The 26,924-nt window shown below is 34.6% G+C and overlaps 1 protein-coding gene across 5 annotated transcripts in view; it reads right to left on the bottom strand.

Moving 5' to 3' along the window:
• RELCH (RAB11 binding and LisH domain, coiled-coil and HEAT repeat containing) overlaps nucleotides 1-26,924 on the bottom strand; it is a 139,392-nt gene that overhangs the window by 48,925 nt on the left and 63,543 nt on the right. For 4 of the 5 annotated variants that reach the window (XR_011966315.1, XR_011966314.1, XM_072605508.1 and 1 more), the window contains exons 11-16: nucleotides 15,550-15,662; nucleotides 7,548-7,638; nucleotides 6,219-6,290; nucleotides 3,648-3,788; nucleotides 3,391-3,555; nucleotides 1,257-1,404 (exon numbers count right to left, since the gene is read on the bottom strand). Coding sequence is in view for 3 of the 5 variants with exons in the window: in XM_072605508.1 (XP_072461609.1) it covers nucleotides 1,257-1,404; nucleotides 3,391-3,555; nucleotides 3,648-3,788; nucleotides 6,219-6,290; nucleotides 7,548-7,638; nucleotides 15,550-15,662 (730 nt within the window). In the remaining 2 variants the exon portion in view is untranslated. Of the gene's footprint in view, nucleotides 1-1,256; nucleotides 1,405-3,390; nucleotides 3,556-3,647; nucleotides 3,789-6,218; nucleotides 6,291-7,547; nucleotides 7,639-15,549; nucleotides 15,663-17,881; nucleotides 17,907-26,924 lie in introns of those variants that run through there. The other variant, XM_072605509.1, reaches the window with a different exon arrangement.

Raw genomic sequence — 26,924 nt, 5'->3', positions numbered from 1 at the left:
TGCATGTATTTTGATGCATTACAACTGGGAACATGACAGGTTTGAAATTGATTCTTGTTCTTTCTAGGTCAACTGCAACTTTTGTTCTTCTCTAATATATGATCATGAAAAAGTAGCTTTTAATTAAGTAAAATAGAAAAATACTCATTACCTGTTTTTTTGGGGGGAGATGAGAGAGGGACTCTTCTTACTTATCTCTCAGACATCCATTTGGCAACAGATTTGAAGGGTAGAGTGTGAATGAACCTAACCTAACTGTTGGGAAGACCTGAGCTACCCTACACTGCTATAGCTCCAGCAGTTCTCCAATCAAAGAGGTGGTTCAGTGGAGTCGCTAACTGCCACATGGCATAGTCTCTGAGTGACCCAGAGTTCCCTTTGTATTTCAGTGAAAAAGTTCTAAAGGCTCTATTTTTCATTTCATGTACTTCGTAACCTTTGACTAAAACTGCACTCCAATGCATTTTTTTTTTTAAATGGCATGGAGATCATTTTGGATGATTTTGTTAGCTGAGTACAAACTGAAAGATTCTACATCAGACTGGAAACTTCAAGAGGCTCAGTGAATAGCTACATTTGGAGAAACAGAAATATATGAAACTGTCTACTAAATGTGAATTAGAACCTGTATCTGTAGAGGAAGTATCCATACTGAGGAAATCTTCTGAAGTTTTTAAACGTGTTTCAGCTGAATTATATTACTTTGGGGGTAAACTTGTGAAAACTCCTCTGACCAGTTGATTGCCGAATCTACTTATGTACCTACCCAGTCATATAGCACAACACAGTTAGTAACATTTTTTTCTCCCATCCCTTACTGAAAATAAGAAAGTATAGATTGGGGAAGGCCAGAGAAAGAAGAAATTACTAAACCTCTCAAGCAAGCACTAAGAGAAATCAAATGAATATTTTTAGACTCAGAAATATTAACTATCCAAATGGAAAAACAAGTCAAATTTAGTTGTACAATGAGGACTGTACGAAAGGAATAGAAAGAAATATATTAAAAAATATAAAGGAAGAAGCTTATTTATACATGAAGCCATAAATTTTACACATCCCATAAATTATGGTTACCAGAATCATACACTTATGTACACTAAAAAAAAAGAATGTTTTTTAAACAAAAAAGTGTTTTTTTAAACAAAAAAAGTTTTAAAAAAAGTGTTTTTTATGGAATATTTAAACAATAATTACTTGAGCTATTAGGTTTCTAATAATATAAATTTTTCTCCCAAAATTAGTAAGTTCAATACCCTCTATCTGTGGCACTTCACCATGGAGCTTGGCTTTGCTTGAGAAAGGTGCATTCTGTAGCACCAATGCAAACAGTGAAGGAATCAAGGACTGCAAGGCGGAAAGATACATATGAAGCTTATGTTCATCTAGCCCGTGCTCTCCTTCCTGAAACACAAGGAAACTAATTTTAATCTTTGGAAATAACCTTACAAACACAACATTTTAACAAATCTATAGTATAGTTCTCAAATGAAAATATCTTTAAAGTTTTCATCTATTTCTAGATGTGTGTCAAAGCATAAAGTGTTATAAAAGTAATAAAATCTTTCTTTGCTAAGGGAAGCAGTACCAAGTAGGTTTTAATACCTTGAAGGAAATTTTTGGGGCTCTTATTTTTTGAAATTCCAAAATTTAGGCAGCAGAATTTGAGGGAGGTTAAAGGAATACCTTGTAATTGCTTAATTTTTCGAGGAAAATAGTTTCCTTTTCCTATTGATCACCTATCAATTTATTGACATATAGTATTTGCCAGCATTGTACTCAAACATATGAAGAAAAGTTTTAAGAGGCGGAACCACAGAGAACAGAAAAAAGGAGAAAATGGGGGAAAAGCAGCGTGTCATACAAGGAGATATAAAACATGAAAGAAGAGAATCATTGTGCATGAAAGAAACTGTTCAAAACTATTTGAGGTCTAAAGGATTATGTATGAAAGCTTATAAAAACAAATAACTTGTACTATGAATATACAAGCAAGAGTAACTCAAGCAAAAGAGGACATCCTATTGTCCTGAATGTAATAAATTAGGTTTCCAGAGATAAAAAGTCAGATATGGAATCATCTCTTAACAGGAGACAAAAATAAAAATAAAGGTATCAGTTGCTAGGTTTTTAAAAGTATGTACTTCAAATTAACATTTTTGGAAGACAAGATAATTATTTCTAAATAGTTTAATTTTGAAAACATAAGTCTAGGTATGATTAGCTTCAATTATCCCTGGTCAGATGATATTTAATAAAAGAACCTTACAGGAATGCTGTTTTACACAGGTTTCAAATATAAAAAAAAGAATGATCCAACTACACCTTCCATTTTAATAAGTATTCAATGCAATTTCCCCTAATTCCACAACATGGTACAGTAGAGGTAACAATGGACTTAGAATAAAAAAACCCGATCTTTTAATCCCAACTCAGGTTGCTGACACTGGTCACAGAATGGTCTGTAGTTACACAGCTGTCACAACCCATTACGCTGCAGAATTCTCAGCTGGAAAACGGGGGTTAATATTCCTATTATCTGTTTCCCAAGGATTGTTGATTGGAAAGCGTAAAGCACTCTACATATACGAGCTATGATAAGGATGGCAACACATTTTCCTTAACCCAAGACAGGACTAAATTATCCTTTATTGTTGCTTGAGTTAAGGTATGAAGGAGGAAAAAAAAATTATTCTTTATGGATGTAGACAGTCCAATTATTAATTTATAAGCAATGGGAATGGGTCAATATTTGTTAATAAAAACAATTTAAATTGAAAGGAACTCATGAAGTTAGTTTTGGAGGATATCCTAGAAATCTTGACATAATAAACAGACTAGAAGTTAATTCCAACTAAGTTTTAGCTCCCGTTCCATGCCAAGAGTGAAAAAAATGAAGTTTTAGAAGTGAGAGAATAAAATACTGCATTAAAATAGTAATCTAGTACAGTAAATGATATAGTATTTTTATCAACCAGAAAAATTTAGAAACCAGTCATTCCACCATGTCCAAGGATAAACTTCCATTCTAAGAGAACCTAAGGTTTGGCTGAGAAGTGGTGCCAAAGTTATTTGGGAAGTTAACAGTTAAAGAAGAGCTGAGAAGAGGACTGGGTCAGTTTATTGAGGAGAGTTGAATGTATGTTTATGCTGGACAGATGGCTGCTGCTCAATAGGCAAACTTAACTTCATGAATGGTCTTCTCACCTCAACTTTCCTAGCAGATTTTCCTAAGGCATCTCTCTAAATTCAAAGCCTATAGTAGAAACATCAACCAGCAGTTAACTTAGTTTATTGTAATGTTTGACTAACTGATGCATTCCATTTTTCTAACATGTTCTTTACTGTATATTAAGCTTCCGTAAAAACTTAAGCAATGGAATCACATACCCTGAGAAGTTTTTCAATCTTATTTAGCAGTGTAGGAATAAGATGAGACTGCAAATTTCCAAGCTCTGTTGTCCAAGCAGCATAGGCAGGTAAAAATACTTGATGCGTTGCACTAACTACTCTTTCTGAGGGATCACCCAAGGCGGAGAGCAGAAGTTCAAAACCCTGTCAAAAGCAGATGGGCACAAAGTTTGGTAATAGGAAAAATAAGTAAAAATTATGTATTATATCAATTAATTTTCAACCTGAAAGTATACCTGTTGGTACTTGTCTGGATCATCAATGTATCCCATAATAATACCAAGGCTTTTGATTACAGCTTCTCGTACCAAATCCGCTTTATCTTCCATAAGCATCTGTTGTAACATGGAGAGAACCAGGGAGCTACGGATCTCTTTCTGAAAGTAAAAATAAATATGTTCTTGATAGTGACGCCCAATTGTACATCTTCATGGAGCTGTGAACTCTGATGTTATTGGTTAAAGTTTTTTTCTCCTTGAATAACATCATACTACTCATCCCTATAGATGTAGATAGATACTATTACACAATTAAGGTGTTTTCTTAATGTGGTATAGTAGGTGGCCTGTTTTATAATTTTCCAATATTACTGTAACACACTGAGAGACAACAGAGGAAAGGAAAATTAACATCCACTGCTGTAAATGGGCAGCCATAGCTTTAGGATCCTGTTACTATTAATATACAAGGGGCAAAGTGAAAATGTGAATATGATTATCTTGCTACCCTAGAAAAAACTGTCTGCAGAAAAACCTTCTGTTTGTATGCAAATTACCTGGCAGCTACAACGATTTTCCTTTTATTTCTGACAGAACAGAAAATAAAGTAATGATTTAAAATAACAATCAAGAGAAAGAGCTATGACATATCCTAGCACAGAGAGATCTAGCTTAGGAGTTAGGAAAGCCTAGACTCAAGCTTTACCTCTAAAGCATACTGGTTATATAACCCTGATAATTCTTGAAGCCTCTAAGCTGCATTTTGAAACACCTAAGAATTCTGATCAACAGATTCTAGAGGAGCTAGGATGCCTATCTCCTGATGGAGAGGCAATGGACTCAGGGGGTTCAAAATGACAGATATTTCTGGACGTGGATAGTGCAGGAAGTTGTTTTGCTTGACTATGCAAATTTCTTTAAAAGGTTTTATTTTTTCCTTTTTCCCTCAGTAGGGGTGAGGAGGGAGGAGAGAAACACATCTTTGTTAATTGGAAAAAAAGTTTTTTTAAAGGACTAAGTTGTAGCATGTAATGATCTACATGGGCATAGGGGAGTTTCCTTACTGAGAATTTCTTATACTAATGGAACCATGTCTTGTTCCTCATGAAATATTGCTCTCTTCCCAAAATAGATATGATGGGAGAATGAATGTAAATATTGAGATGCTTCTTACTATAGTATAGCATTTCCTTTAAGTTCTGGCAGCCAAAAGTCAGAATGTTATTTTTTTAACTAGATGTTGATTCTAATAATATTGAAATGTCTTGTAATATTCACTATTTTAAAATAAAACCGTAAAAAATAATGTTTTATTAGAAATAATTTTATTCTATGCACTACCAATATTATTACTAATTTGTTGGAGGTATGGATCTGAGTTCACTGGCATAGGGAATGAGTGTGGACACTCCATCCAATTAAGGCAGTTAAGTAATGGGCACTAAAACATTAAATGACTTTTCCAGGGTCACAAAGTTAACATTTTTAAGGGGTAGGATTTGAATGGAGAGAGATCTTTCTGCATTAAAGGACAGCATCTCTATTTATCATGCCATATTGTTTCTCATTATTATTATTAAGAGTTTGGTCAATTACTAAAATATTTGAATTTCAACTCAGTTTCTTTTCTATTTTTTGCTAAACCTGGTTAGTATCACCTCATGATCAAAGCAAGAAGACTACCATTTGGTAGTCTCATGAAGCCTATGGACTACTTCTCAGAACCCTAAGTCTTAATCATTTAGAGTTTTATGCAAAGAGAATACTTAGAATTATATAAAAATAGCAGCATCATTAGAACAAAAGGAATTGATTTTATTTCCAGTCGAAGCAAATGTAATTGTTCCTATTCCTTGTATGCTCTTATATAGGTACTTAGCTACATTTTGATCCTGAAGTTTCCACATCATTATAGTAACTAATAAGTTTGCCACAGTAACACCTTTACAATCCTATTTCCACTTAGGGGCCAGAAAAGCAGTTATTCCTGGAGCCAAGTTTGTCTCAAATAGTGTCTAGATTAATTTATGCCAATTAAGATATTATTATGAATGTTTCCCTCTAACAAAAAAATGAGACACCTCTGAATTTACTTCTTATAACCAGGATACACTGGACAGCAATACACTGTTTTCTGAATGCTAACATAAATTTGTGCCATAATAGAATAAGCTAAACTGAAACTCAATGCAGATTATTTTAAATTTTGATTTAATTTCTTTGAACTATATCTTTGCTGTAATATTAATAAATCTGAATTTACAAAAATTCATGGAGATTTTAATTAACTAAACTTCCAGACTGACTTAGTACTGCTACCTTCTGTGTTTCAGTACCTGTTGAAAACTTTTTAAAAATTTATCAGTTCATGTTTGTGACTCATAGCTCATGATGTTATTGCCATATGGGCCTTTTCTCTCTGGCTCTATTTTTTCTTTTCCTAAAGCACTATGCTCTAAAAGGGCCAGGATCAGAATCTACAACAAACTGTATCTTAAAAAAACTTGAAAACCACTGGTTTATGGCGATATCAAAGGAGATTTCTTAAGGTTCATTAAGAAAAATAAAAATAAAAATTCAAATTCTTACAGGAAGGTAAGGTGCTAGGGCTCCACAGGATTCAGCCACCAGAAGTCGTCTCTCTGGGTATTTATGATTAATCTAGAGCAATAAAATGCAAGGGAAGAAACAATGAGTGATAAATCTTCACTGAAAGCCTTTCACATGTTAGTGAATTTTTTTATATGTCTCTAAGCCTAATTTAAAATTATTATGCTATATAGAATTCAAAAATGATAATTTTATTTCATCTTATAGATAAACCTAAGTAAAAATGACTTATGAAAGTAGTTGAAATTTCTAGGCTAATATATCTGTTGCAGAAGATGAGGGAGTAAAGAAATTTAATTTAGAGCTAAACATGATCCTACAAATGAAATCAACATATAAAATGATATTTGATGACTTAAATATAAATGTGGACATAGGGGTGTATGGTGAAAATGTCAGAAAATATAGCTAAAGTTTAAGGAATGAAAGAGGCCAATGGCTTTTAGATCACAGAAAAGCCTCACACTAATAAATCTTATTCTCTTTAGACCTAAAACAATTATGTAAAGAAAGATCAGTAGAATGAGGATTGTGTCCATAATGACTCTATGTATCCATTCACTTATCTATTTAACTACATAGAAAATAAAAGGCAAAGGTAGCAGAACTTCTAATGAACTTGGAAAGGGAAAAAAAGCAAACGCATTTTTTATCAGTTGATTGTTAACTGTATGTTTATGTGATTATTTGTCTTTGTTGATGACTAATTTTATAATTTTAAAAATACAGTGCAAAGTCTTCTGTAAGAAGAGATGGATATAGTGAGAACTAAATACCACTATGATGAACCCAGCTGTATCACAGTCATATAATTAATACCGCCATTTAGGCTAAAAATGTAATGCATTTGATTTCTACTAAGTATCAGATTTCACTTTAGGACAAAATGTAATGCTTCAAAATTAGTAAGAAGTGGTTTAATTATAAATATAAAATTCTACATAATAGGACTTATTACTTATAATTTACTCTACTTTTCTATTTATTTCATAAACCTATGAGATATGGCAGCCTCATCTACTCTGCATCACAACATCAACATTCAGGTTACAATAAAATCAATATAATATCTGCAATATCTGCAAATCTCCTAATTATATCAGAAAAAAATATTTTTTAGTCTTTAATTTCCATAATATTGGTATATTTTATAAATAAACTTGTAAGGGCAAGAACTAAGGACAATTACCTTGCCTTAAAAAGCCATTTCAAAAAATTATTCTGTGATAAAAAGGCATATAATTACTAAACCTCATATAAGTAATTAAATATAACTAAAAATAAACTCCAACATAGGTAATTAATTACCTGTTCCCAGCACTGTGGCAAAAGCTCAGCTTCTACACGTGTTGGTCCAACATGACGTGCAAATGCTACACAACCAGTCAGTATCATCTGTCTGAAAACACAAATCAATAGAAAGAAATATAACATGCTACTATTGTGAAATTTCCCAAATGAAATCATGCCTATTCTCTTCCTCTTTTTAATTCTGGGCTCAACTCACCGTCTACGTGTAATAGCTGCCCCAGACGTGAAGAAACCTCACAATGCTCTAGGAGTAAAACAGCAACTGAAAACAGGATCATCTGAAGGACCCTGCCCTCCAGAAGGAATCCCCTTTTCTTGTGGACACCGTACAAAGCATTTTCCATGACTACTGTAAAAACCCTAAGTGTGGCTACATTTCTTTGTGTTGGGGCTTACACAATCAAAGGGTTGTTGAAGTAAGCCATATCTATGGTTGCATTTTCAAGGAATCCTGCATGACATCAGCATATGACTAAGATTCTCTGTCAAAAGCTTTGCTGAAATAGGCATCAAATAGTGGAAAGCTTCATCATCTCTATCCCTTAATCATGTAAATACAATGTAGTCTACTATAGATAATTATTTGCAAAAGCCTGTCTATTTTCTTCTCAAAATTTCAAGAAGGATATCTTTGATATGCATTTAGATCATTCTAATAAGAACTCTGAAGAGATGAAAAACTAGGAACACAAACTGAGAGTTAAATATTTTCTTTCTACTGCCTCTGGGGATAGGAGTTATTGAGTGCAATTTTTCTGTTCCTTTGGTTGCCTCAGCTGTCTTGTAAAATTATCTATCTCAATGCGCTCAATATTGTTTTGCCTTCAGCATGAACTTCCACACTGTATAATGGACATTATAAAGTCACTGTGCACAATGTTTTTTTGTTAAATTGTTTTTCTTTTGCTACAGGGATAGTGTAAAGGTCCAAACGTGGTGGTTTCTCTTTCCATCATTCATCATCGATGATGAAAACAGATTATTTTACAAATGTTGCCCAAATTATTCCATTTTCTAGCTATTGTTCTGTGGCCAATTGTAGCTCTAAATCCTATCAAAAAAATGGGTTTCAAATCAAGCTTTTATTAGACTGTACTTCCACAGTGTTTTATGATAAATTTGTCTTCTAAATTGTTCTTGTTTGACACATCCAGTAAAGAATACAAAGGTTTCTTAGTTAAAATAGTTTCTGGGCTCTTTTGGTCCCCACATTGTGGTGACCATTTTAGATTAGCTAAATTTTTAAAGGAAATATTGACAATCAAGGTCAATACCTTATCTTTTTTCAGAATGGATGGAGCTTCTTTGAATCTGTTTAGAGGATATTTGCAGTTATATGCAGTGACTTTTCATCTTTGGTTTTTCTTCTAATTTCATGTTGTTTGACTTTTGCTATGAATCAACTGTTTCTGATTCACAAAGGTAGTTTAGTGTAATGACTTCCACATCAGCAATCAGTAAATTGTTTCTTGTCTATCACAATGTCTAGTGGATGGAGCACTGAATTTGGAGTAAGGAAGAAATGGGTTCAAGTCTCACTTCCAACGTTTACTAGCTATGCGATCTTGGGAAAGTTGCTTGACCTCTTGAAATCTCAGTTTTCTCATCTGTAAAATGAGAATCACAGTAGTACTTATATCATAGTTGTGAGGATCAAATGTGATGATTTTTGAGAAGCACTTTTCGAACCTTAAAGTGCTATAAACATGAGCTATTACTGTCATAATTTTTGTGATATTTAGTGTTTGTTGTGTCCAATATCTACTATCTTCAAAGAGAAACTAATCATGATATAAAGACAAGAAGCTTCAAAACAGTTTAAAATCCTTTGGCTTCTTTTGTTTCTCAAACCCAGCCCAATGTCTTTTTATTTAAATTAAATTTTATTATAATTGACAAAATCTTTACCTTCTCTTACTCTCAAGTCTATCCTTTTTCCCACCCTCAAATGAGAAAGAAAAACAAAACCCTTGTTATAAACATGTATAATCAAACAAAGCAAATTTATAGAACAAAATCACTGGCAATGTCTCTCTTTATGCACTCTGTGCCACACATCTGTCACTGCTTTTGAACTTCCTTCTTGCTTCATATACAGCCAAAAGCATTTACTTCTCCTCATCCTGGAAGGCCACCCCTAAGTACAGGGTCCCTCCACAATCCGCCCTAGACTGATGACCTGGACTGAGTTTGTAAATGACAGAGCTGCCAGTCGGCACCTGTTCTTGCACCATGTACAAATTTAGGCTCCTTTTTGCTGTATCTGGGACCTGTTCTTGCACTAGCACACAACCTCCCTCATGCTAAAACACTTTGTAAGGTACACTCCTGGTCAATCCCTGTCTACAGTGTTCTATCTCCTTATGCTGACCTGGGGTTAAAAAATAATTCACTGTGATCTGAAAAAAAAAAAATTCCTGATTAGCATTTGGCCTGGATCTGGAGCATTTTCTACACTAGTTGGAGGATGTGTGGATCAAGGTATAGAGAATCTTGCAATACTTCTTTCTGCCACTTATGCAGTTTCCCAAACCATATTTTCTAATGCATGTTTCCCCATACTCCTTTACACTCATCTTCCTAATGAAATCATTGTGTATCAAAGTATACACTGACTTGCTTTAGCGGAGCTAGTTGAGTTTTGTATAGAATTTTTCTCTTTACCTCTGGCAATAGCTGCTGATACATATGATACAATTATATTTACAGCTGCTTTTTGCTCACGCTCATCTTGAGCACTATAATGTAAGATGACCAAGAAATGATGTCATTTGTTGCCTTTAAGGAGTACAACGAAACAATTTTTTTTGCCAATTTTTTTGTTTGCTCCACCAAATAGAACCTATCAGATATCCTTCATTTAGCTGCAATTTAGCTTAAGATTTTTACTATGACATTATCAATACTGATGTTTCAGTAATACTAACAGAATGTAAATTAATTGGTCACTAGGTAAAATCAAATGAATGAAAAAGCATTTACTAAGTACTGATATGCCAAACGGAGAGAAGGAAAAAGGCAATCATGGGTTCCTAGTAGCTCTCACTTTCATTAGGAAAGACAACATAAGTCGGAAAGTTCAACCAAGAAATTCTTAGGATACATTAGGGTGTCTGCATCATAGGATTGTCTGTCCTCTTGGGAAGGGGTCAGAACGGAGAAGGGATTTGGGATTCTTATCTCTGGCAGGCACTGCGATGAAGACTGAGTGTCTAGATAAGAGGGAGCATTGACAAGAAGATTTTACATTTACGGTAACAACAATTCACATTCAGTAATAATCCCCAAATAGTGATTTTTAGCATGCTCAGTCTCTTTTCTTGATGCTACTGTTTTTGAAGTGGAGTGTGTCTGTACAGGACTAAGAACTATTTAATTTTATCTTTTTTGTTTAAACCATGATTTCTAAATATCAGTGTATCATAAGTAAATCACTTTTCCTTTTGGGGTTTAGTATCCTCATTTTGAAATGAATGAAATGGATTGAAATGTATTGAAGCTTATAAAAAATATTAGGTGAGAAAGAGAAAGCAAGAACAAGGACGGGAAATGCCTACTGACTAAAAGTTTAAATTTAAAGTTTAAAGATAATAGAGAGAAAGTAGAACTAATTAATTTTATTTTGCTTCCATTTTCTCTATCTCTTCAAACTGTAACAAACATGTTGAAGAGTAGCCTGAAAATCAAGAAAAAATAAGAAAACATTTCATATGTCAGTACTTGAAAAGATCCAAGGTTTCATCAGCATGGACATTCTTTCCACTGATACTAGTTATAATCCCTCTACACTTTGGTGGACAAATTTTATAAGATATAGGGGAAAAAACTACTACCTGGTGACCAAAGTTCTGGCTAAGGTTTTTAAACATGGATGGCCTGGCCTTTGGATAACATGCAGTCTGGGGAAATATCCTTCATTCTTTTCTAATTTAGTAACATCTACTAGATCTTACACTCCAGGGTTACTATTACCTCATGAGGCATCAGAATAAAATTAAATATGCTAAATAAGTTGAAGTCTCTTAAAACTATCACTGGATACTGAATTACGCTGCACAAGGCATAGAATGTTGTTGCACAGTCATTTTTCAGGCATGACCCATTCTTTGAGATCCATTTTGGGGTCTTCTTGGTAAAGACACTGAAGTGGTTTGTCATTTCCTTCCTTTACAGATGAGGAAACTGAAGCAAACAGGGTTAAATGACTTGCCCAGGATTATCCAAGACTACTTTTGAACTCACATCTCCTTGACTCCAGGCCCCGCACTCTATCCAAAGTACCACCTTGCTACCCATAGACACTGACATACTCCTATTTCTGATTTTAAAGGAACTGTGGAGAACTAGAATCAACAAAAGACTGAAAGATAAATGTCTCTTTTCCACAGCACACACAGGCACACATGTAGTAGGTACTTACTAAATGATGTTAATTGACTCTTTCAATGTTCTTCTCTCTCTTGGTGATAACATCAACTCCCATGGTTTCCAGTTATTATCTCTATGCAAATGACTGCTAAATCTGAGTCTTTAGTCCTAATCTAAGTCCTTAACTCTGCTGGATACATATAGCTTATCTACATCTCAAATGAAATGTAAAAAAAAAATAACATTATTTTCATCCATAAACCTACTTCTCTCCCATACCTCTTTATTTCAACTTCAAAGTACCACTTATTCTCTTAGGACATCAAGGCTTATATCATCAGAATGATCCCTGACGTTTTCCTCTTAAACCTTGATTATATCCAATCAATTGCTAAGTTTTGTCTTTTATACTGGAATCACTACATTAGAGAGTTTACTTTCACTGCATTTTCTCTCCTTTCTCTCCTCCAATCCATCTCCTAAAAAGTTACCAAAAGAAATTCATTAAGGTAGGAGTCTTATTTATGACTCTGTATGACCTCACCAAAAAAATCAGTGTCTCGCTAGTATGACCAGTATAAAATGCAAACTACTGAGTTTGACCCTTCCCACTCTAGACAACAGTTTATCTGAAGAAAATTCTGAGATTTAAATTTATTGTAAGTTTGATAAGAGGAAAAACGTGTGATGTAATAAGAAAGCTAATGAAATCTTAAACTTCATTAAGATAGGTATAGTACCTCAAACCAGGTAGTTAATATTTCTACTATATTCTGACCTGGTCAGATCACATCTTGAGTATTGTTTAGTTTTGGTTGATATCTTAGGAAGGATATTAAGAAACAGAAACCAGGAGGGTAAAGGGTCGATCAACAAGCATTTACTAAGTACCTACTGTGTGTCAGGCATTGTGCTAGGGATACAAATACAATGAAGCAACCTTTACTTGTGGCATCAAGGTGTCACAGTGGATAGAGTGCTAGGAGAGGAGTCAGGAAGAACAGAGTCACTTAACCTCTGTTTGCCTCAGTTTCCTCATCTGTAAGATGAGGACAATAATAGCATATATATCCTAGGGTTGTTGTGAGGATCAAAATGAGATAATAATTGTAAAGCACTTAGCATAGTACCTGGTACATAGTAGGAGTTCTATAAATGTTAGCTGTTATTATTATTACTTGCCAGGAGTTTACTTGTAATGAAGGAGACAACAAAGATTTACACATAAATACAAACACACACCAAGAAAATAAATAAATACAAAGTAATTAAATGTAAGGTAGTTTGATAAAGAAGGCATTAGCAGTTGGGATCAGAAAAAGCTTCATACAGAAGAGACTTGAAGACCTTCTGGAAGGAAGAGAGGGAGTCTTTCAGATGGAGTTAAGAACTGAGTGAATCTTAGCTATGAAAGACAGCCAGTGAAAAAGTATGGAGAAAGGAGATGAAGGTCACATGTGAGAAAAGAGGGAAGGCCAGGTTGGTTGGACTGTGGTGTGTGGGAGGAGGGAGTAATGTTTAATGAAGCTAGAAAGAGAAGTTGGGAAAAGGTTATGAAGACCTTTCAAAGCTTAAAAAGAGAAGTTTATAGACCTATATAAGTGTGTGTGTGTGTGTGTGTGTGTGTGTGTGTGTACACGTATGTGTGTGTGTATGGTATATATGTATATAAACTGTTCCTCATGGCAACAGGAAGCTATAGGGTTTATCAAATAGGGAAGTGACATGGTCATATCTACATCTAAGAAAAATCACCTCGACAGCTGTGTGGAGGAACGATGGAAGTGGAAGAAACTTGGAACAAAGAGAACAAGTAGGAGGCTATTATAATAATCTACTTTAGGAGCGGTGATATAGGGCCTGAACTAAGATGGGAGCTGTGAGAGGGTAGAGAAGATGTCAGATGCAAGACATGTTGCAGAGGGAGGAATGGTAACATTAGGCAAATGACTGGCTATGCAATCACTGAAGTATGGGTTAAGGAAAGGCAGAGCTTAGCAATTCACAAGAGAAAAGGCTTAAATCTTGGTAATAATACTCTTAGAAAACTAACTCCAAAAAACATTCCCTCATCACCAAATGAAAAAGAAGTGAAGAAAAGTGACTAAAAACCAAAATGGAAATATCAAGCCATCCTCAATATTAGAGAGAAGACAAAACAATTTTACTCAGACTGCAGAATTAAATAAACACTGCAGTCTGCTCATAGTTTGACTACTTCTTCCGATAACACAAGGATCAGACATGGCAAGGACATAGTGCTTCAGGACGGTTCTGTACCAAAAGTTGATGTGAGTTTAGTTGTTAGAGGTTTCATCCTTCTATTTTCTCTGTTAACCTTCTCAAGTTGGTTATTCTTCAATCCTAAAATATATTCTATATTTTCTAACTCTCATGCCTTTACTCACTATTACCTACTTTTTCCATTCATCAACTGTTGAATTTTTACCCATCCTTAAAATAACAATTTGGATGTATCCTCCATGAAGCTTTCCTTGATTTCTGTCTTCAAGAATGACCTCATGAAAGGGGCAAGGCAACATAGTAAATGGAGAAGTTGATGGAGTCAGGAAGACCTAAATAAAAATCCTGCTTCTGATCCTGCCGAGTTTTGTGATCAGGAGTGAATCATATCCACTTGTGAATACCTATTTCCTCATCTTAAAAAATGAGACTTTGTGACCCTATTTGGAGTTTTCTTGACAAAGATATTGGAGTGGTTTGTCATTTACTTCTCCAGTTCATTACAGATGAGGAAACTGAGGCAAACAGGGTTAAGTGACTTGCCCAGGGTCACACAACTAGTACTAAGTGTCTGAGGCCAGATTTGAACTCACAAAGATGAGTCTCACTTATTCTAGACCTGGTGTTTTATCCACAGTGTTAACTAGCTTCTCCTCAAATATATGTATTGATCATTATATATATATTAATACATATCTAGCTTCATCATATGTATCATGTGATACATTATTTTTCTCTATTGTAAATTAAATAAAAAAGGGAATAGAAAAATAAATTTTTTCATTTGAAAATAGAGAGCCAGAAATTTAAATAATCAAACCTCTCAAAAATAAGTATTACTGATCTGATGGTGAATTATTCCCTCATACAATTATTCAACCTAAAGCCAGTTCAAGTCTTTCATTTCTTTATTTGGTGGCAATAAGCAATATAGCGTCATTACAGTCAGCAGAGTAAAGACTGCCCATTTTCACTTTTTAAAATATTAATGATGTTATTGATTTTACCAGGGGAATACAGGTCAGAACAAGGATCTTTGCGTAGGTAATTTTTAAAAAATCGTTTTTATTCTATGCTTTAGTTTATCAAATTTTTTGATTCAGTCTTCTAAACATCAACATTATACTATGAACACACTTCAATTTACCTTTAATAAAAAGGGAACTATAGGATTAGGTTAGAGTTTTTAAGTACATTTGCATTTTACAGATTATGAAAAGGGAAATCATGGACATAGGAAGTCCCCACAGCAGTAAAAGGTATTTTTTTCAGAGGAGGAATGATTCACTAAGTTAAAAACTCATATCCTAACGTGAAGTAAATTAAATGAAGAAATCATCAATTTATCAACTGTACCTGCTAAGATAAAAACATTCACAAACATTACCTTTGTTCATCATCTGGCCGCTTGATCAAATTAAAAAGTATATGGAGAAGCTGATCTCTCTCTTTAGGTTCAGGATGTAGACAAGCTGTACATAATATCAGTGGGATCAATTCCTAAGAAATGAAAAAAATAAAAATTCAAAATAAAAATATTTGGTTTAATGTTCTTAAACAAAATGGGAAAGTGATATAGGAAACCTAATTATACAAAGGGTCAGATTTACCCTTAAAAACTTGATTATTTGAAAGATAAATTAATAAACATCAAAATATGTATGGGAGGCTGGTGAACTAGAAATGCTACAAGCAAGGTAATAAAATTAAATAAGATATAACTAACCTTTGCTTACTGTCATTTAATCTCAAGCATTCATGATTTATCAAGGTCACTGTCTATTATACTAAGTAAGGTTCTAGTAAGTGACAAACTAAATGGTGGTTTTGGTGAAAATATAGTGAAAAAGTAACAAAAAAGTACAAAAATTGGTAATGTTTAAAATATCATATTGGGCAGCTGGGTGGCACCATCAGGAAGACTCCTCTTTCCTCAGATCCAGTCTCAGAAACTTACTAGCTACGTGAGCCTGGACAAGTCACTTAACCCTGTTTGCCTCAGTTTCATCATGTCTAAAATGAGCTGGAGAAGGAAATGGCAAACCATTGCAGTATCTTTGCCAAGAAAACCTCAATGGGGTCACAAAAGAGCGGAACATGACTGAAATGACTCAAAACAAATAGCGATACATGATGGCAAATACAATACTATAAACATTTCCAAGTTTAGCTTCAAGGACAGTATGTAACCAAATTGAAGACAATGGTTTTTATTTTCACAGTTGATGAAATATCAATAGCATTTTATTAGTGGGTATCCGCAAGAGTCAAAATTCAAGGTTGATTTTTCTGTTAAAAAAAAAATGCTATTCTTACCTTAGCTAGTAAATGTTCAATTAAATAGCTTAAATAAACAAAATACACAGTTGGGATAGAAGAAGAGGTAATAGATTAGATTTTTACTATACCAGTCAGAAGAGTATGTTAGATCAATTAATGTTCTCTAGATTCACATCCAATTCTTACCAAAGAAGATTTATAAAATCATATGCTCAAAAGCGATTCTTCATCTTGAACTACTATCTCCAGTTGAGAATACAAATCTCAAGGGGTAAATCGGCGAAATTTTTTAAAAATAGTCCATTTTATATAGTTTCTTTTAATGCAGATACTATAGTCATAAGAAAAAGTTATATCTTTTTCTCTCCTTCCAGAATGGATAATCTGTAAAGAATTAAACTTCCTAAAACTGAATGATATGTTCAAGGAAAACAAGGGTGAAAATGTTTCTCATTGCAGGAGAAAATGTCTCTTCCTCTTCCCCCAAGATACTCCCTCAAAAACAGATGATATTCATTGCCAGAAGAAGCTGAGATGGAATTGAAAGGCATGACTTAAAGTCCCTTAACTTGAACTCTAAATTCTTTGTATCAAATTCAAAAGTTTTAGGCTACCTGGTAAAAATCTTGTATCTGCAAGGGAGGCAGAGGGGCTTGACAGAGCAAAGACAGAGACTAGAAGAGCTAAGACAGTTTCACCCGTGAGAAGTGAAAAGAATTCAAACCATTTAATTTCCTGTGTTTCACCTTCACATTAGGTCCCCATAGGAGGTCTTAGATTAATAAGTAATCCAGATCAAAAGGAATAAAGGATTAACTTAGAAAAATAATTTGGCATTAGAAAGCAGAGTGTGCTAAATTTATTAGGTTTAAGCAGCATTGTGAGTTGAGATACAAGGTGATACTATTTGATTAACTTCTTGAATGGAATATGATTCTAATTGTGTAGGTAAAACTTATGTGACTTTCTAAAAAATAGTAATATTTAGATAAAAACTGTTATTTAAGAATACCGAATTAAGGTAGAGAACCTCGATATCCAAGTCTGAGTCAGTCTTCAGATGATTTCATTGGGTAAAATGGTCCCTAATGCTACCAGGAGAATTCTCTCCTCACAGGCTGTGCCACAGAAGAGTCTTGGGAAGCACAAGGGTAAAAAAAGTTGTAAACATTAGCTAATAAGCAATTTATTGGGCAGTAATGAAAAAGTAGTAATAGGCTGAAGTTGGCAACTAAAATTAACTGCCAGGTTTGGCAAAATTGATTCATCACTTCAGAACCCATGAATTCCTTCCACCTTTACTTCTTTGTCCAAGTCTCTCTCTCTGTTCATTTGGCCTCCTTCCTCCAGTGGCATGGTTACTGTTGCTCCTCGCTAACTGTAGGCAGCTAAGGGGCACCATGGGTAGAGTGGTGGGCCATGAAGTGAGTTCACGTTACCTCAGATATTAGCTGTGTGACTGTACCTGCCTGTGCCTCAGTTTCTTCATCTGCAAAACAGAGATAATACCATCGAGTATACAAAACTGTTTTGTAAGCTTCAAAAAAAAACAAACAAAAGACCAAATGTAAAGCACTTTGCAAACTTTAAAACGTTACATAAACGATATTGTTGTTTAGTCATTTTAGTGGTATGTGACTCTTTATGACGCCTTTTGAGGTTTTCTTTGCAGAGATATGGGAGTAATTTGAAATTTTTGTCTTCAGCTCATTTTACAGATGAGGAAACTGAGGCAAACAGGGCTAAGTGACTTGCCCAGGCTCACACGATTAGTGTCTGAGGGTGGATTTGAACTCAGGTCTCTCTATTCCACGCCCAATACTTTATCCACTATATCACCTAGTTAACCTTATTTAAATCTTAGCTATTATTATTATTAATTTATAAAAAAGCAAATAAAATTAATAACTAGGATAGAAAATATATTCTAATGCAGAAATCTGGTGTACTAATTTTTCCCATCTGCAGGTCAGATCATGTCAAGACCTTTCTTACAAACCTTTAATGGTTCCCCACTACCCATGGAATGTAAGTTCACACTTTGCATTCTTATATTCAAACTCTTTAATTATCTAGGTCTAGACTACCTTTCTAGTCTGATCTCATACTTCTCTCCTTTAAACACTTAATAGACTTAACTTTTATTTCTGATAGATCTCATTTTTTCTTGCCATAATATGGCTTGCAAAAGGAAATCTAAAAGGTTACAAAAGGATAAGCTAATGGAATGATGTATGATGTTATAATTAATATGACTTTTGAGACTATTCTTTATAAGCAAGCATTAATAACTGCGCAAAAATGCTGGAAGCTTTTGGGTTGCTAAACTGGTCCAGGGGAATGCTGGTAGGTCAATGGTTGAGATCATTGCAACTTTTTGTTTAAAGTAACGTAGCATGAGTGAAACCAAGAATAGATGAGGAAGAGCTGCTGGCACTGGAGAGTCTGGGAAGGTACAAGAAACCACAAGAATCATGGTATGGAATCTAGGATAGTAACAAAGAAAAATGTCTGAAACAAGAACCTGGGTGGCTAACAATTAGTAGATAATGTTCCACACAGAAAGACCTACATACCACCTTGACAGGCTCAAAAGTCTAGAGCAGAGTTTCCCAAAGTAGGCAATACCACCCTCTGGAGGGTGCCGGAACAATCCAGGAGGGTTGGTAATAGCATCAGATGCAATTGGGAGGCAGTGAATAAAAATAAGGGGGTAGTGGAAGCATAAGGAAAGAAGAAAAGTTTGAAAAACTATCTGTACATGTTTCATCTGTTGTATAACACACATAACATCACAGTGATTATATTGTTTTCCAAATAAACACACAAAATGTAAGTGATAACCTATCAGTGGTCAAGTCCACTGACAGGGCTTAACAAGTAAGTGTGGGCAGGCAAGCGTGTTGTGCACTGTCAGGAAGTCAAGCACATATTGACAGGAATATGTGTGTGTAATAACGTTTACAATATGATACTATATGGTCACATGATGCAATATCATATCATCACAATTTCAATGCAGGAAAAACCAACAAATTAAATTTAAGATGTTATTAAAAATATTTTTGAAATGAGGCAAATTTTAAAAAAAAACTGCTAAAGGGTTAAAGAGAATAGATTTCCAGAGGGGCACTAAGTAAAAATTTTTTTTTTGAAAAGGGTCAGTAGGTCAAATAAGTTTGAGAACCCCTGGTCTAGACGACAGAAATGATACTTTCAATATTAACAATCAGGCATAAATAGTATTGAGAAGGAAAAGAAAATACACTTAAAGTCTGCAAATGATATCAAATTGAGGGGAATAATAATCAGTTACCAAGTCTTTGAAAGAAAGATGAAAATTTAGAGTGAACTATTATGTCACAATTAAGAAAAGATGAATTTGAGTACAATTTTGTCATAAAAACATGATGAGGAAAGACTGGTAATATAAAAGGGACAGAAAAAAAACCTGGGGCAACATGCCAACTATGGCACCTACAACACTACATTGACAAGTGAGATCTGCTACCAGACAAATGGAAATGTAGTTTGTAAGAATGAGATAAAAATTCTGTTTTACTCATTCGTTTTTCAAAACTCAAAGGGAATGCCAAGAAATGAGAGGATTCAAAAGGGAGCCACAAAATCTCCAACCACTATGAAGAAAAAGAAATCTTGTAATATGATATACCAAAAGACAAAGTCTTACAATAAAAACAAAAAAGTACTCTGAAAAATAGAGAATAATCCTAGAAAGGGAAAATGGAGCTTTAATAGGAGAAATTTTAAGCAGTCTTGATGAAAAGTTCAGAAATGGGTAGAATCTTTGAAATGAAAAAACTATTTGAGCAACTGGAAGCAACTAAATTATGATTAGTTGTTCATATTCAAATAGAGAAAAGAGAAGCATATCTTAAGATATCTTTCAAGAGTCACAAAGTGAATGGAAAATGACAAATACAGAGGCAGGGATAAATCTGAGTTTTTCTATTGTCTTTGACTAAAGGAAAGAAGAGATGAAAAAAAAGAATACCCTTGGGAAGAAATTTTAAAAAGGAGGTAGAGAAATTTATGATCTATCTCATCATTTGTGTATATCAGAAGAATACAAGCATGGAAGAGGAAAAAGAACATTTCTTGAAACTCACTCTTTTATGAAACAGGCAAAAGATAATTAAACACATGTCCACACGTGCAAATACACACACATTTTGGTACAGAAATAGACTAAATTTAATGGGGAAACAGGCAGAGACAGGAAGAGAAGGGGAGCTACGAGAGTATGTAAAGTCTGGGAGAGAATAGTCATAAGCAAACATCAATTTCAGATGGCAGTACATCGATGAGTTATTGCTGCGGCTGTCAATTTTTTCCTGGAAAGTAATTTGGTACTATGTTTCAAAAAGTCACTAAATTGCATACTCTTTGAATAAGCTATAAAACACTAAAAGGCCTAAAATCTCAAAGGGATGAGACAGGAAAAAATGTACAAATATTTAGGTACAAATATATTTGAGCAACTTTTTTTTTTAAACAAAGAACAAGAGTGTCCATCAATTGAGAAAAGACTAAAATTATGATATGTAATGAAATAGAACTGCACTGCACAAAATTAGAAAAGAAATGGTTTCATGACAACAGGAAGAATTGTATGAACTGATGCAGAGTGAAATGGGCAGAACAAGAATATTTTATACAGTAACAACAATGTAAAGAGGGAAATATACATTAAAATCTGTAAACACTGATCACTTCCATGATCATGACTACAGAAGGCAGGTAAAGAAGCATGCCACCCACTTAATAGAGGACTGATGTGACAAGGTGCATAGTTAGACATTTTTAAATGTAGCAAATGTATGGATTTTATTTTATTGACAATGATTTTTGGCTACAAGAGATAAAATTTGTGTTTTTCTTTTTTTATGGGGGGGGGAGTGGAATTTGGAGGAGAGGCAGCAATATGAATACTACTTCACCAAAAAAGAAAAAAGAAAGGAAAAAGGGATACTGAAGAACTTTCTGAAAAATACACAGAAGGACGTTCATAAGGAAATATGGAAGATCAAATCTTTGAAAGTACTTTGTTTAATTGTATTAATTTTTCTTTAAAGCAAGGTTTATGCAATATAGATTTACATTTTCACAAACAACTCTCTTGTATTCTGCTTTTATAATATAATAAGACATGTTACATATCATATACAAGAGACTGTTAGAAAATATAATGCTGCTTGGGTTTTTTAAAATAGTTTAATTTATTTTTAGATTACAACGTTCATTTCTACAAAATTTTGAGTTATTTTTCTCTTCATCTCTTCCCCTTCCCCACCCCATAATACCTTGCATTCTGATTACCCCTTCCCTCAATGTGCCCTCCCTTCTATCACACTCCACCCTTCCCTTATCCCCACCTTCTCTCCTTTCCTGTAGGGCAAGATAAATTTCTATACCCCATTACCTATATTTCTTATTTCCCTGTTATATGCAATAACAATTCTCAACATTTGTTTCTAATACTTTGAATTCCAATTTCTCTCACTCCCTCTCTCCCTACCCATCACCACTAAGAAGGCAAGCAATTCAATGCAGGCTATATATGTAATGTTTTGCAAAAGACTTCCATAATAGTCATGTTGTATAAGACTAACAATATTGTCCTCTATCCCACCCTGTGCCCTTTTTTTCTATTCTCTCATTTGACTTTGTCCCTTCCCAAAAGTGTTTACTTCAAGTTACTCCTTTTTCCCATTTGCCCTTCCTTCCATCATCCCCCTCACCCCAGTTGTCCCCTTCTCCCCTAATTTCCTGGAGTGTAAGATAGATTTTCATACCAAATTTAGTGAGCATGTTATTCCTTCCTTAAGCCATATGTGAAGAGATTATGCTTAACTTTCCCCCTCTCACCTCCTCCCTTTTCTCCTCCATTGAACAAAATTTTTCTTATCTCTCCTATGAGTGATACTCTGCCCCATTCCATTTCTCCCTTTCTTCTCCCAATATTTTTCTCTCTCCCCACTTAATTTTATTTTTTTATGGATATCATTTCTTCTTACTCAACTCAACCTGTACTCTCTGTCTATGTGTGTGTGTGTGTGTGTGTGTGTGTGTGTGGTTGTGTGTACAATCCCTCCACCTACCCAAATACTGAGAAAAGTCTCAAAAGTTACAAATACTATCTTTATGTAAACAGTTCAGCTTTAGAAAGTCCTTTATAATTTCTCTTTCCTGTTTACCTTTTCATGCTTCTCTTAATTCTTGTGTTTAAAAGTCAAATTTTCTATTCAGTTCTGCTCTTTTCATCATGAATGCTTGAAAGTCCTCCATATCACTGAATGATCATTTTTTTCCTTTTAATTATTACCTTCAATTTTGCTGGGTAGGTGATTCTTGATTTTAATCCCAGTTGTTTTGATTTCTGGAATATCCTATTCCAAGCCCTTCTATCCGTTAATGTAGAAGCTGCCAGATCCTTTGTTATCCTGATTATATTTCCACAATACTTGAATTGTTTCTTTCTAGCTGCTTGCAATATTTTCTCCTTGATCTGGGAACTCTGAAATTTGGCCATAATATTACTAGGAGTTTCTCTTCTCGAATCTCTTTCAGGAGGTGCTCAGTGGATTCTTTCAATATTTATTTTGCTCTCTGGTTCTAGAATATCAGGGCAGTTTTCCTTGATAATTTCATGAAAGATAATGTCTAGGCTCTCTTTTTGATCATGGCTTTCAGGTAGTCCCATAATTTTTAAATTGTCTCTCTTGGATCTATTTTCCATGTCAGTCATTTTTCCAGTGAGATGTTTCACATTATCTTCTAGCTTTTCAATCTTTTAGTTTTATTTTGTAACTTCTTGGTTTATAATGTACTCATTAGCTTCCCTGAACTCCACTCTCATTTTTAAAGAACTATTTTCTTCAGTGAGCTTTTGAATCTCCTTTTCCATTTGCCTAATTCTGCTTTTTAAAGCATTCTTCTCCTCATTGGCTTTTTGGACCTCTTTTTCCAACTGAGTTAGCTTGTTTTTAAAGGTGTTATTTTCCTCAGCATTTTTTTGGTTCTGCTTTAGCAAGCTGCTGACTCACTTTTCAAGCTCTTCACTGGCCTGAGCCCATTTCATATTCGTTTTGGAGGTACTGGAGGCAGAAGCTTTGACTTTCTCTGACAGTATGCATTGTCCTTCCTCATCCAAAAGGATGGAAGGAGATACCTGTTCACCAGGAAAGTAACCTTCTATGGTCTTATTCTCTTTTTCTTTTTTGGGCATTTTTCCAGCCAGTTACTTGACTTCTGAATCCTTTGTCAAGAGGGTCCTAGTGCTCCTCCTCCCTCCAGTACCCTGTTCAAGGATGAGATTCAGATCAGCTGCTCAATTCCCCCAGGGGCTTTAGGTGGGGGCAAGGCTGCCACTGAGGGCTGAGGTTCAGGTCTCCTGCTCAATTCCCCTAGGGGGCTTTAGGTGAGGGCAGGGCCACCACTCAGGGCTGAGGTTCAGATCCCCTGCTCAATTCCCCCAGAGGCTTTAAGCTCAGCACCTCAGACAATGGACCAAGTCTGCTTTGGCAGCCGCCTGCTGCTGCTGCTGCTGCATCTGCAGCCGCCTGGGGCCAGTGCTGGGGGAACCCTGCTCCCCTTTCACCCAGCTGGAAAAGCCCTCCCACATTGATCTTTGAAGCTTTCTTTGTCACTTGTGGGTTGAAGGATCTGGGACCCTCCCTGCTGGGGATTCTGCCCCAGAGGTCTGTTCTGGTCTTGTTCCCCTCCGTGCAGCTAGGGTTGTGCTCTGCCCTGATCAGTGTCCTGTGGGACAGACCTTTCCTGTCGGACTTCCAGGTTACCTTTGGCTGGAAATCTCTTTCACTCTGTCATTCTGTGGCTTCTGCTGCTCTAGAATTTGTTGAGAGTCATTTTTTACAGGTATTTTGTGGGCTGTGGGGGAAGCACTAGAGTACATGCATCTTTCTACTCAGCCATCTTGGCTTTGCCCCTGCTGTTTTGGTTTTTGTTAAATCCAGAATAAAACAATAAAATGTTTAAAAATTGAAAAAAGGAGCCACAAAAGGAATTTAAAGAAAAAAAAATGAACTATGTAAAGTTTCACCAAATTAGGACTACTTTACTCAGAAGAGGACATCAAAGTACAATATATTAAGAATATTGCCCAAGATATCCTAGGTATTATCTGTCATCTATGAAATTTATCTAAATTTTTAGTATTCATACTCAGCTTACATTACCTTTTATAATGATGCATTCTATAAATTAATACCTGCAAATTGCAAAGTAGTACTTCCCTTCTCTTAAATTTACCATTTTCAAGCTTCATGGAAAGTCAGTGTTCTTAATATCTCATAATTTATTTAAAAAGTAGGTGGCAACACATCCATATTATTTATAATTTTATAAACCTAGTTATCTCCCTGGAGTATTCATCTTTCAAGAATGTAGAGTCCTAATCAATCATTATATCAAATAGCAGCACTACCAAACAGTACATTTCATTTAATCCAGAAGCCATCATTTTAAAACTTTAATTTGTTATTTGAGGGTAACTAGAGGAAGAGAAGAACATCATTCAGGATACGGGTTGGCAATTTCAAATATTTGATTAAAACTTTATTAAATATGAACATGATTAAGTTACCTAAGACTATTATTAAAAAAATGGCAGGCAAAATAAAGTCATAGTGAGAGAAAAATGTTATTCTTTACCTATGCATATCTGTAACCAAGGCTTCGATCTTTATACGTTTCATTAAAAACCCACAGTATGAGCAACCTATACAGCAACCAGGATATTAAGTTTTTGTAAAATTAACTCCAGAAGAAAGCCTCTTACTGAAGTGATTTTAAGAACAAAGTTTCAATTCAGTAAGACCTAAGCTCAAATCCAGCCACAGACACTTACTAGCTGTGACACCTTGGGCAAGTCACTTAACCTATTTGCCTCAGTTTCTTCAACTACAAAATGGGGAAAACGATACCATCTACTTTGTGAGGTGGTTATGAGGAAAAAATGAGATAACATTTGTAAAGCACTTAACATTCCTGGGACTCAGCACACAATTCCTGGCACACAGTTCATAAACTGATTAGAGGGATAGGATAAGAATAGGGAATGGAGCTATGATCGAATTAGTAGAGGGAACTCATAAATGAGGGATGGTCTTAAACAGTTGCCTAAAACGCTGAGTCAATGTTGTGCCTAGGGTTACATAGCTATTTTGTGTCAGAATTGGAATTTGAACATATTTTCTTAACTTCAAAACCAGCTATTTATTGACTACTTTCACACTGTTTCTCAAAAAAAATGGACCAAAACAGAATTTTAAAAAGATTTTAAAAGTCTACATTGATTATAGGGGAAGTTTCAAATATAGTTTTTTTTAAAAACTATTTTCCAGTTCTCAGAAAGATAACTGCAAACTATTAACAACTATATAAAAGAACATTTCAAATCACTAGTGGAAATGTAAATCAAAAGAACTCTGACATTTTTACCTCACAGCCAGCAAATTGGCAAAAATGACAAAACAGAAAGCCAATGTTGAAAGCATTGTGATAAGACAGCACACTAATACACTGCTGGTAGAGCTATGAATTGGCCAAACCATTCTGAATAAGTAATTTAGATTTATGCTATGAAAATGAATAAAATGACCACAACTTTTGAATCAATGATCCCATTGCTACGTGTTTATCTGATGAGGAGGTCAAGGGCAAAAAGAAATCCTATGTACACCAATACATTTATATCAGAACCTTATGAGGAAGCAAAGAAGTAGAAACAATAAGAAAAATATAGCAATTAATTGGAAATTGGCTAAATAAGTTATGCTGTATGAAATGGATTAATACTGTGCTGTAAGAAAAGATGAATACGATGAATACAGATAGCCAGAGACAGACTTTAAGACCTTATGCAAAGAAGTGGATGTAAAGCAAAACAATACACTGCAACACTGTAAATCTAAAGAACTGCAACAATCAAAGGCAAATACCGTGAAATTATAATGACCAAAGAAGAGCTTTGAAAAGGCACTTCTCCATCTTGGTTAAAGGTGTGAAATGTGCATTTAACATCAGACTTTTCAATGTGTTGATTGGTTTGGTTTGCCCTTTTTTTCCTTTATTTATTCTTTCTTATAAGGGATGGCTCCCTGGAAAGGGGAGGGAAGAAAGATAAATTGGAAAATAAAAGTGATGTGAAAAAAGATATCTACACAATTAAAAAAAAAAAAGAATATAAGTTCCTTAACAACAGGTACTACTTTGTTCTTATATTTGTTATCTAGAGCCATCATGATTCTGCTTAACAAATGCTTTTAAAAATATTCTGAAAAAAAAGGTCCACTTACACAAAATATTCCTATCAGCACCTTTTCTATTAAAAAGAACTAGAAACAAGACATATGTATATCCACGAAGGAATAGCCAAACAAATAACTGAACATGAATGTGAGGGAAATATTACTGAAGTGTAGGAAACAATAAATATGA

This window comes from Notamacropus eugenii, chromosome 4 (assembly GCF_028372415.1).
Source record: "Notamacropus eugenii isolate mMacEug1 chromosome 4, mMacEug1.pri_v2, whole genome shotgun sequence".
Lineage (NCBI taxonomy): Eukaryota > Metazoa > Chordata > Mammalia > Diprotodontia > Macropodidae > Notamacropus > Notamacropus eugenii.
This window is presented reverse-complemented; position numbering and strand designations above follow the sequence as displayed.